We start from the raw sequence: 12742 nt of genomic DNA on the forward strand, positions 1-12742 counted from the left end.
TACAATATGTTTTCTTTATCATCTGTAGGTATGCTGAAACGCACCAAATACAGCCGACTGCACAACGACTCCTTGACACCTTCGGAAGATCACCCTGATAGAATGCTGCCCTCCAAGAGGGACCTCTGCTTAGACTCTGATTTTGCTCAGGTTGATCCAGGGACACCATCTCACCAGGGATCTTCCAGCCTGAGGAGCTTCATCCCCCGAGTGGCCAACATCTGCCTACAAAGTCCAAATTGCATGCGAAAAGGCCAGAGGGGTCAAGCGAACACAAAGATGGATAGAACTGTCAGTAAAAGGGACAATAGACCTCTGTCCAGAACAGACTGTGCATCTTTCCTCGGTGTGTCCTTCTCCAGTGGACCAAATGTGATCCCCCCAGCTCTCCTCTCCACAAAGCATCCCATCACACTGCGCCGGATGCCAAGCCTTCCCTGCACTCTGTGCTCACAGCAAGACGACAGACTTTGCTGCTTGAAGGCTGTAGATGACTGTGCAGTGGTGAGGACCTCAAATAGAGCGGTTCACCATCACGTAAAGGTAACTGACCACTCATTATACCCGAGCACACGAAACCCAGCAATCACTAATAATCTTTCCATGCCTTTCATTGTGTTTAAGCATCACTACATAACCTTTTCACAAAACAAAATGTAGTTTTCCACCTGAACGCCTGTGTCCCTGCATAGGGCCGGGATTACTATCTTTAATTCTTCCGCTGGCAAAACAAACAGACAAAGAAAACAGACAGTCCCTCATCTTTCTTTGCTCTTTCCACACCATCACGCTCACTTTCATACGTTCACCCACCTTTCACACATACAGCTTCCTGTGTAGGCAGTAGTGACTCATCCTGGCTCTCTGCTCCTCTCTAGATCAACTCTGCTTGCTGGTGTGTGTGTTTGTGTGTGTGTGTCCGGCATTAGCAGGGCTCATGCTGTCCCATAACTGGAGGTGTGTTCACAAGGGAGATTAGGATTGGGACTTGTGAGTTGACCGGCAATGGAAAAGAGAATGGACTGCCTGAATGTCCTCTATAAAGAGGCAGACACGCATATCACACTTCCGCCCACAAACCCCATTCACATCTACACTTATTGATTTGAGCCGGGTTCACATCAATTGATTTACTCATCCTGACTCCAGCCTATCAGGCCTGTTTAACTCAAACTCGTGACCTATGGGAGAGGGGCTGCACAATAAGGGAGGAAATGTTGCCTGGTTTCGTCAGTGTCTGTATTATCCTTTCCATGAATTTGCTATTGAGTGTCTTGTGGTTGTTTTAACTCTCTGTAGTTGTTTCGTAAATGGTGTTTTTGTTTTGTTTGTGTTTTTCAAGTACATGGGTAGCATGGAAGTGATCCAATCCATGAGGACACTCGACTTTGATACAAGAATGCAAGTCACACGGTATGACACAGACAGACAAGTCACACAGACACGCATGCTTACCAAGTTTCTGCTAGGGATCATTGAGCATGAGGAGAAAACTCACCTACTTGAGGTGTGTAGTCAAAGATGAGGTATACTTCTCTAAATTCTGTAAGGTTTAAAAACAGCCTGGTTGAAATGCTTACATGCTCTCATCATAGGCATGAATGCAATGTAGATTTTTGAGTTTTGGTGATCCATCTGTGCCGTCCTTTATCTTGGATTAATTCACTGTTCAGCAGTTCAATTAAAATACGTTGTGAATTTTCTCTAGTCTACGTGGGATCCAAGTGTCACATGCTCAAGAATTTCTTTGGCTATCTCTCACCTTAAGAAAACAAACTTATGGCTGTGCTTCGGTGGCGCAGTGGTTGGCGCGCACAACCCATTTACAGACTCCTTAGGCCTCGACGCAGCCGACCTGGGTTTGAATCTAACCTGTAGTCCTTTGCTGAATGTCTCTCTCCCTTTCTTATACCCCCTTTTCCTGTCAGCCTACTGTCAATAAAACAAGACACTATTCTAGACATTTGCTAGGGGTGATGAATTGTGTGTATATATATATATATATATATATATATATATATATATATATATATATATATATATATATATATAATTTATTTATTTATTTTTTTTGGAAAAGACACCTTTTTTAAGATTTTGCACAAATACAAGTACACTTATGTCTTTATCAATCTTCTTTATCTATTTAAACAAACCATTTTCTTCTGCAATCATTTATCTTAGATTCATGTCTATTTGGCTTAACTGTTGTGCAGGAACATCCCGCTCTAACTGTAAAGCTGCTGATTTTAAAACCATTTTATAAAAACCGTCCATCTTTGTTATCAAATTCACCTTATTCAGTGTACCACAGCAATTCGTGACAAAACATTTTCATAGCATGATGCTACCTCCACCATGCTTTGCATTGGTATATTCTACATCTCCAGGTGCTTCTAAGAATAGGGAGACTTCCCTACATGGGCCTGTAGTTGATTTGATCAGAACAGCTCCTGCATTGGATGCGGCCTGTTAGAGGGAGGCGTTCACTAGTATGCCATTACATTAAAACTAGATGTTAAATTGGCTTTAATGTGCACTGGAGCACACACTTAATAGAACAGACTACAATATTAACGTCACTGAAGCTGGTTTTGGATTGCCTGGACTGCCTTCTGGCCCTGACGTACAAAACATGTATTGAACAAGCTGAAAACTGACTAATTTAACTGAGTATATTTAAAATAATCCATAATGGATTCAAACTTGACAAACAGGTCTTGTTATTGAAATCATTAGAGTTTTATTGTTACTTGTTCATTTGACCATGAAAGAAGAAGCGTTTAAATGCATTCTTAAAGGCTGAAAATGGATTTTAAATTCAAGAGGATAATAAATCTATGTAAACTTTTCTCTTAATGTCTTCAGCAATTTTTCATCTGTACAATTGTGCAAGTAAAGAACAGATGTGCTGTTTCAAACAACTGTCAATGGTTATGGAGATTTGCTTTTATTATGTAGTAAAGAACAGTTAACCCTTTCATGCATAGTGATCACTACAGTGTACAGATGTTTAAAAGTGTTATATATATATATATACATATATATATATATATATATATATACATATATATAATCTTCAATTTTCAATGGTCAGTGAAACCAAGTTGGCAGACATAGAGGGGAGCAGACTGAACACCTCAAATACTTTGGTTTTTACAGGGGAATCGATGAACCACCAACAGAATACCATATTACAACTATATCTATGCAACTACTTTCTTAGTATATAGCTTTTCCTACAGTATAAAATACATAAAGTACCCTTTATTGGACAGATCAATATTTCTTTGTAGAAAAACGAAAAAATGTAAAAACTTGTTTTACATTCCTAAGGATGTATAAAAACATCCAAACTTTATTATTAATATCCATAAAGTTGGAAAAGCTTAAAGTAGAAAATATGTTTTCTATGTCAGTAATGTGATTAGGAAATGTTCGCATAGAGGGACAGAAAAAGGTCATCCCGAGGTCTGGAAGTACAAGGAAACACTCACAGAAAAAAATAATGGAAACATCCAAAAGGTTAAATTGTATATGGAAAATATTGGGGAAATTTAGCAGATGTTTTCTGCATCTAAAGATTAAAGCTATCAAATTACGAGAGTCATATTTTCACAAATCAGACTGATCAAGTCAGACTCAAGTATTTTAGAAACAAGTCCCACAGAAAGACAAAGTTGATGCATTTTCACAAAAATATGTAGAAAAAGCAGTTTTTCAAACTTTGAGGCAATGGGTGAAACAAGTTTATTGAGAGAAAAAGTAAAAAAAAAAATCTATTTGATCAAGAGACTTTGAGCTAAATTTGACTTTGCTTTTTTCTGGCAAAAATAAAGACTTAAAAAAAAGAAAAATCAGAATAAAGATAAAGAGGGTAAAATTTTATGCACATAGAATGCATTATTCATATCTGTGAACACATAGCATTGAAAAACTGATGTTTTGCACGTGCTTAAAGGAGTATCAACATATCTTAACTCATATTCCACTTAACATATATGTACCAAAGCGGGCATGTGTAGCTTATTCAGTTTCAAAGAGGGGAAATCAAATTAAATGTATAATGTTTTATAAACCGGGGCATTCTCATCATCATTTGATATTGACATCCTAGTGCAGAATGCCAACACACGGCAACCACTGTTAACAACAGTGCTGCTGAGTGATGGGCCAGAAAATCCAATTAGATGAATTTCCTCCTAATGAGCTCTCATAGTCTTATTAAAAAGCGAGCCAGTGAGGGAGAACACATCCATTACATAAAATGTTTTTTCAAGTAGGAGAAATTTTTTTTCCAGGAAATCCGCCATGTTGCACACATACTTTTCTGTGTTTTTATGTTTTCACCTCTCTGACCCAAACCTCCTCTTAGAAATCCTTAGGGGAATTTAAAGTTTTTCATCTTTTTCTGAGGATAAAATATTGCTTCACTAGACAAGCTCCTCAGTCATATGTGATCCTTCTCAACCAAGTAAGATTCAGACTTTATACTCTAACCAAAATGGCCTGTCAAATAAAATACATTTGAAATGTAGGGTTTAAAGAATCCTTATATAATGAAACCCCTGGTAGCTTTTTCAGATCTCTTCTGATATCACCAGTTAACCTTAAAGGCAGCAGCCATGTTGGATTTGAAGTCAAGGTTGTAGAGGAACTATAGAAACTGAAAGTCCTGTCAGTCAATTTATATCATCATCATCATCATCATCATCATCATCATCATCATCATCATCATTTATTTATTTATAATGAGCTTTAAAAGCCTAAATGCCAATATGTTGTTGGGTTAGATAGATACAAACTAAAATTAAGATGATAATAATATTAATAATACAAATCATAATACAAAGTCAATAATAAAAATAGAAGGTTGACAGTATAAGCATAAACAAGCAAATCAAGCAAAGAAGGCTGTTCTAAAAGTCGTGCTTTCTGGAATTTATAGCCTGTTTATTAAAAGTAATGTGTCATTATCATCTGTAGAATCTTCTGGAAGTAGTTTGTAATGCATTCTTTTTAACAGATGTATCAAGATGCATTATTTTATCAGATGAAATGTGGACTTAAAAGGTAAACGTTCAATAACAATAATGATATTTTTCTTGTGTTAACAGACTGAAAAGACAAGTTGCTTTAGCTCTGAAAGCTGGTTAGGCTTCCCATTCCTTCATGTTCTCCATGTGGGACGGTTCTGGCCACCTTAGGGCCTGTATGGTGATGTTGAAGCAAGCAAGATCATTACTTTTTCTGAAAAACAGCTTAATACCTGTATAATAATTGTTTGTCCAGAGATATTTTTCTGCTTCTTCAGCTCACGAGAACCATCGATTTGAATAATTAGGCTTGAATATGGTTTTGTTTGACCATAAGGAAAGTTAAGGCCACTTCAGTAGGCCCAGATGCCTTACTGACAGAATCCAGTCTTTTGTAACAAGATTTCTCCTGCATTCTTCAAATTCTTTAATGTTTGCTGTTGCCAATTTGTTAGCAAATAATTCAGTTAGTCTCAATAACTCAGTATTTTATGTATGAATATGAGTGTCTTTGCACTAAAGTGCAGATGTGTTTACACTACATAGATTTGACATTTCTTCACTGGTCATTTTTACTCCTTTTAACACACTGTTGTGATCTAAATCATTTTTTAAATCATCACTTTTATCCATCTATATTTACGGTTTATATTGATCATAAATTGCTATTATAGTAACTAAAGCCAAAGTTCTTCATAAAGACCCAAAACAAGTCATGTTCAAATCAAAGCCAGACTTTTGAGCTCCACCTGCACATAAATGGTTTTATCACTCGTTAGGGAAGAACTAGTGTGTCTTTAGTTATTGCATCAACAAAGTATAGAATGTGAAGTTGTTTTTAAAAAAAAACACAATTTCGAATTTTTTGATTCTTCGTTATCTATGTTACTTTAAGGAACAACTGCTCCAACCTTGTTTACTTTACAGTAGCTGCTTGTGTTGTGGTTTTTCTCCTTTTTCACATGCAAGTCACAGGATGCACCAAATCACATATTTACAAAAGTATCTCTGTGCTCCTGTATTTGACTGTGTACATGTTTATGATCAATGTTTGTGCGCAGGGAGGCAATTAGCAGACTGTGTGAGAGGACTTCAGTGAAATCCTTGCTTAAAAGCAAGAGGGTAAGAAAGGCACAAACAAACAGCAGTCAGATGACAGATCAGTAGAGTAACTGGGCTTTTTTTCGTCATCAGTCTCTGTGCAAAGGAGTGTCTGCTGTTTTGGGTCAGATCAACATGCAGTTTTCTGGGAGCAGAGCCATCCTCACGGTCTCCACAGACAGTCTGACTCTGATCACGGCCTCCACTTTACAGGTAACACTTCAGGCAAGGTTGTACCTTCCTCACATTTAGAGTTTTGAGCAAAAAATCATGCAAACATTTCACTTCTCTTGCCTTCCACAGAGGATTGTCTACTATCCCGTGCAGGCCATTTCATTTGCCTCTGGAGGAGACCCAGTACGTTCTTATCCTCATATATTCTGTATGATTAAATATTTAAAAATTTTTACAGAGAGAAAAGAATTTAAATATGCAGTAAAATGTACGGTATTGTTTATTCTATGCTTTCAAAAGGTAGAACGAGTTCAGTGCTTGAAAAAAAATTACTCCTCTAAATAGAAAAATTCTTAAAAAGCTGCAAAGGCTTTTAAGGATCCTAGGAATTATCCATAATAATAATAATCTGTGTTTAAAAGAATCCAAAGCACAACTTGATGCAATCCTAATTTGTTGATTCACCACATTATAATATGAGGTGCCCCCAGGGACATAAATCAGAATTAACTTGCATATACACATATTAAATTACACTCTTCCATATAATATACTGAAAACCTCACACAAACACTAGTAAAAAGCTCTCACATAAACTAGTGAAAACATTTACCTCTTATATAATCTACTCAAAAGCTCTCATACAAAGTAGTGAGAACTGTTCATATAAACTGGTGAAAAGCTTTACCTTTCATACACACTACTAGAAAGCTTTCATATACACTATTAAAAAGCTCTCATATACACTACTAGAACGCTCTCATATATACTACTAGAACGCTCTCATATACACTATTAGAAAGCTCTCATATACACTATTAGAAAGCTCTCATTTACACTATTAGAACGCTCTCATATATACTACTAGAACGCTCTCATATATACTACTAGAACGCTCTCATATACACTATTAGAAAGCTCTCATATACACTATTAGAAAGCTCTCATATACACTACTAGAAAGCTCTCATATACACTATTAGAACGCTCTCATATACACTATTAGAAAGCTCTCATATACACTACTAGAACGCTCTCATATACACTATTAGAAAGCTCTCATATACACTACTAGAAAGCTCTCATATACACTATTAGAACGCTCTCATATATACACTATTAGAACGCTCTCATATACACTATTAGAATGCTCTCATACATGCTACTAGAAAGCTCTCATACATGCTACTAGAAAGCTCTCATATACACTATTAGAACGCTCTCATACACGCTACTAGAAAGCTCTCATACATGCTACTAAAAAGCTCTCATATACACTATTAGAACGCTCTCATACACGCTACTAGAAAGCTCTCATACATGCTACTAAAAAGCTCTCATATACACTACTAGAAGGCTCTCATACACGCTACTAGAAAGCTCTCATACATGCTACTAAAAAGCTCTCATATACATAACTAGAAGGCTCTCATACACGCTACTAGAAAGCTCTCATATATACACTATTAGAACGCTCTCATATACACTATTAGAATGCTCTCATACATGCTACTAGAAAGCTCTCATACATGCTACTAGAAAGCTCTCATATACACTATTAGAACGCTCTCATACACGCTACTAGAAAGCTCTCATACATGCTACTAAAAAGCTCTCATATACACTACTAGAAGGCTCTCATACACGCTACTAGAAAGCTCTCATACACACTACTGAAAAGCTATTAGCGGATTTCAGTTGAAACGGAAGGTGTTTCAGTGAAACAGGAAGGACCGTCATTACACCGGAAGTTGTTTTAAACGGAGGTCATTCTGGCTAGCTCCGTACATTTTATGCTATCTCCGGCCGAAATTGTATCAAATAAAATTATTGATTCATGCTCAGCTATCCGCTAAACAACTCACAGAAGCATGGGCATTACTCGACTTTATTTTTTATGTTTATGCTTCAACAGAGATCCTTTTCCGGTGTTGTGCGAAATTCTGTTCCCATGTGAAAATCTGTTCCACCTGTGTCGGGAGCGCGCCGCGCATTGCAGCCACATAAGCGGATCTGATCATTTCCCAGGCCTTTCGGATCATTTCTTGGTTAAATAAAAAGTCGTAAAATTATACAAGGTTGAGACATTTAATTTAATCAGCCGCTGTTGTTTACAAAATTGTAAAATAAAAAATAAAAAATGCGGTTTTCTTATGCTGTTTTGTGTTGTTATTTTAAACGCCAAGAGAATCAGTCTCTTTCCAAGTTTTTTCACTTCAGCCTGACAGAAATAAAAGTCAAGTCACCAAATACCAAATTTGTATTTATAATTTTTTATTACTGATATAAGATGATGGGAAGTGCCTGATAGCAGTTCCATAATATGGAAACAAATTAATTTAGCTGCAAATCTTAAACTGTGTTTATTCCTCTCTTCATCAACAACAAACCATCTGGATTCGGTGATATTTGAGCAATGTTTGCCTAAATTAAAGGAGGGGGACCATATATTTTAGCTTTCTAATAGTGTGTATGAAAGCTTTCCAGTAGTGTGTTTGAGAGCTTTCTAGTAGCGTGTATGAGAGCGTTCTAATAGTGTATATGAGAGCATTCTAGTAGTGTATATGAGAGCGTTCTAATAGTGTATATGAGAGCGTTCTAATAGTGTATATGAGAGCATTCTAATAGTGTATATGAGAGCGTTCTAATAGTGTATATGAGAGCATTCTAATAGTGTATATGAGAGCGTTCTAATAGTGTATATGAGAGCGTTCTAATAGTGTATATGAGAGCATTCTAATAGTGTATATGAGAGCGTTCTAATAGTGTATATGAGAGCGTTCTAATAGTGTATATGAGAGCGTTCTAATAGTGTATATGAGAGCATTCTAATAGTGTATATGAGAGCGTTCTAATAGTGTATATGAGAGCGTTCTAATAGTGTATATGAGAGCATTCTAATAGTGTATATGAGAGCGTTCTAATAGTGTATATGAGAGCGTTCTAATAGTGTATATGAGAGCGTTCTAATAGTGTATATGAGAGCGTTCTAATAGTGTATATGAGAGCGTTCTAATAGTGTATATGAGAGCGTTCTAATAGTGTATATGAGAGCATTCTAATAGTGTATATGAGAGCGTTCTAATAGTGTATATGAGAGCGTTCTAATAGTGTATATGAGAGCATTCTAATAGTGTATATGTTAAAGTGAGAAGGATTTGTCCCCTTCAAAGTAAAGGCTGTAACGCCCCGGGGCCTCCTCACACGGTTCTTTTCCTGGGAGCAAGTTATTTACTACTCTTAACTCAAACTCGGTAAAACCATATGAAAAAGGACTATAAAAACAGGAGTAAAAAAGTAACAGAGTTTATTCCAGATCAGGTCGTTACAAGACAGAGAAAAATGCTTAGAGCTATGCACAGCTGTGGTCTCAAAAATCACGTCCGCAAGCGTCCGGCAAAGTTTGAGCCCCGAACAACGTCATCACCTGCTTCTTATACCTTCTGAGTCTGTGTCACATCACGTGGATGCTTAGCTGTCCGTATCAGAAACTGACACGCCATCCATGTCTTGAACTCCATGCAGGTTGCCTCTCTGTCTCAGGGTTACAGATACAGCCGCTTCTCCTATCAGACCGGCTCCAAGATGTGCCCATATCCTTTGTGCTCTTAGAGACACAAAGGCTGTCTTGATTAGATGACCTCCGTACACACCGTGATATCCACAATGTGAAGGAAGGCCTTCTGCTCTGTCTAATCTGACAAATTAACAGTGCACATGATGTATAAATAATAAACCCTAACAACTCCCCCTGATAAGTTACCGTTTTTACAGGTAACTTAAAAAACACAGGAAGCGGCACATCTTCGAAGGACCGGGTGACCCAGAGAGCATCTATAATTAGTCAAGTATCATTAAATAGGAATCAAAAGTAACCACAATCAAAGCTTCACAGACCAAATGTTCTCACTCAAGACCACAGTTTCAGCATTTAACTACAATTTGGGTGTCATCTAATTAAAGGAAAGCTGTTTTAGTTTCCTACGCGCACATTATTTTAAGTTACCTTAGACTAGATAACCTAAGCCTATAAATCCAATAAGGCCAAATTCATCTACTCTCACTCCCACCTGGAGGCCTCCTAAATGTGACCGCTCCTCATGGATAAACCATCTATTCAACTTTACCAATCATTCAGTCACAGTAGGGGACGTCACAGGACAGGTTGGGCCGTTCTCCACCGGAAAACGCTACCCTCTCTAAAAGGCAGTAAAAACCGGGGTGACCCCGGGGAAATCCCACTCTCGGCCAATTTGAGCAAGAAAACCCCGTTTTGAATCTGATAATTATCATTACCAACTACTTAAAGAACCTGTAAGGTTCAGAGTCTCTCTACATCAAAGAAAAATGTGGCATAAAACGTGATCTTGGTGGGTCTGGAGCAAAATGTCTCCATGATTTTCATCAAAACCAAATCAAAATAAATCAAAACATATACATCACAATTAGGTTAAATCAAGAATTATCCTGGTCCGAGTTAAAAACAAATGGTGAATATCACTGATGATGATGAATTCTTTCAGTGTCTCTATCACACATCAATCAAATTAATCAATCAGAGTCTCGTATGGCCTCCTCCACAGCCACTTTGGTCTCCATGCAGTCCAATGGCAGATAGATGCTGAATCCATGTGGTGGTTCTCATGGGCTGTTCTCATCACAGTTCATCAATCCTTTCCGGGATCCTTCGACACACAGAGAGTGCAGTCAGTGTTCTTATCAGATAAACAATGTCTTCAATGAGCAATTCTTTATTCACTCAAAATCTAAGTGCAGTCACAACCAGATATTCTTATCCACAATTACTTTCCCTTATCCCTTAAATCACCATTAACCTACATTTAAATTAATTTTCCATGGACTCTGTGTTTTTTCAGCAGATTATTTCAGTGTCTATTCAAAAAACAAAAAATAAAAATGAATAAAAAGAAATCCCCAAAAACATCATATAAGCCCAAAATCACTGCAACTAATATAATCTAATTCAAGGAACCTGTAAATATTTAGAAAACATTTAACCCTTTTTTACACATTGTAACACTCAATTCATGGATTAAATAAATGAATTTTAAAACCATTTCTACATCATAGCATATTAAGTTTTAGTCTCGTCTAAACTTGTAACTGCATTTTAGTTTACTGCTACACCCTCCCCAGAAAATTATTAGAAGTTCTTTAATCTCTAAGGAAAAAACCCAGCTTGGCGCAGATTCCCCCTATTAAAAACTCCCCCACCAGACCTTGTATCCGTGAATGTTAGTGCATGAAAGAAAACCTCATTCCCATGTGGACCCTTGTGTGTTCTTCCAGTCGTTAACCGTGTGTGGGCGTGTTGTTATGTGACAGTATGTGTGTGTGTCTATGTGAGTGGATCTATACGTGGGAAACTGGTCAGGAGCCATCCCGCTACTGGTTTGGAAGAAAAAGTGTTTCTTGGAGCAGTGACCCTCTCCAACATGCAAAAAGTTCGATGTTCGGACAAGTCCATCAGGTTTCCCTCTGTTACCACAGCAGCTTTGAACCATAAGAGTCTTGGGGCCATGTGTCCCCACACCCCCTGAAGGATAAGTCTTTACCTGTGTCATCAGCAGTATCACATAGAGGTAGAAGGAAACAGAGCGTTAAAGATGTTCCTCCCTTCAAGAGGAAATGTCATATTGAATTGTTCATCTGCTCAGAGCACCGGATTGTACTCTGACTTGCTGCTGCGTTCCCAAAACTCAGCAGTACACAGTTCCTGAAGGTGTTGAATTCGACTGCACCCCCTCTATGCAAAGTGTCCAGCTATAGTCCATTTAAAATATTCTCCAAAAAGCAGTGCTCCGATGAGAAAAAACAAACAAAACAAAAACAAAGAACAAAATAAAAACAAACGAAAAAAAATCTGTTCCAACATCCCCAGAACCAGTAAATAGTTGTCATATCTGGACCCCTGACCAGATCCAAAAAATGTGCAGGAAACATAATCTCTTCTTATATGTGTTATCTCAAATAAACTAAACACTAAAGTGTGCATCTCCTCTAAAGTATTAATTGCAGCTCTAGTGAAGTAAAGTCAGGTGTTCTTATTGCTTCATGCATAAAAAGTATGGTTAACCATCCCCCAAATTGTATATAGCCCCTCAAATGCTATTTATAACTCTGCTCGCAGTAAAAAAAACAAAACAAGCAAAAAACATTTAAAATTTATCAAAACAAATAAAAATAAAATAAAAAGATAAAATAAATGGTGAAGTTTTAGTCCCTGGGCCTGATATTGAATCCCCATAAGCTCATTAACTCATTAAGTCTTCATCGTTATTGCTTATTTTGAAAAGAAACCATCATTTGCTTTAAACATTTGCTCCTAAAATGTTATAATTTCCCCTAAATTGCATTCTGTTGATGCAACTTTACCATTCCCAAAAGTTAAAGTTTCAACTTGTTGTCCC

At 37.2% G+C, this 12742-nt stretch overlaps 1 protein-coding gene across 1 annotated transcript in view; it reads left to right on the forward strand.

Annotated features, from left to right (window-relative positions):
* Positions 1-12742, forward strand: part of LOC119782435 (SHC-transforming protein 4-like) — a 30740-nt gene that overhangs the window by 590 nt on the left and 17408 nt on the right. The window contains 5 exon segments of the mRNA XM_038283407.1: positions 29-543; positions 1343-1413; positions 6098-6158; positions 6231-6350; positions 6441-6494. Of these exon segments, the coding sequence (XP_038139335.1) occupies positions 29-543; positions 1343-1413; positions 6098-6158; positions 6231-6350; positions 6441-6494 (821 nt within the window).

This window comes from Cyprinodon tularosa, unplaced genomic scaffold, assembly GCF_016077235.1.
Source record: "Cyprinodon tularosa strain WSP-4 unplaced genomic scaffold, ASM1607723v1 ctg193, whole genome shotgun sequence".
Lineage (NCBI taxonomy): Eukaryota > Metazoa > Chordata > Actinopteri > Cyprinodontiformes > Cyprinodontidae > Cyprinodon > Cyprinodon tularosa.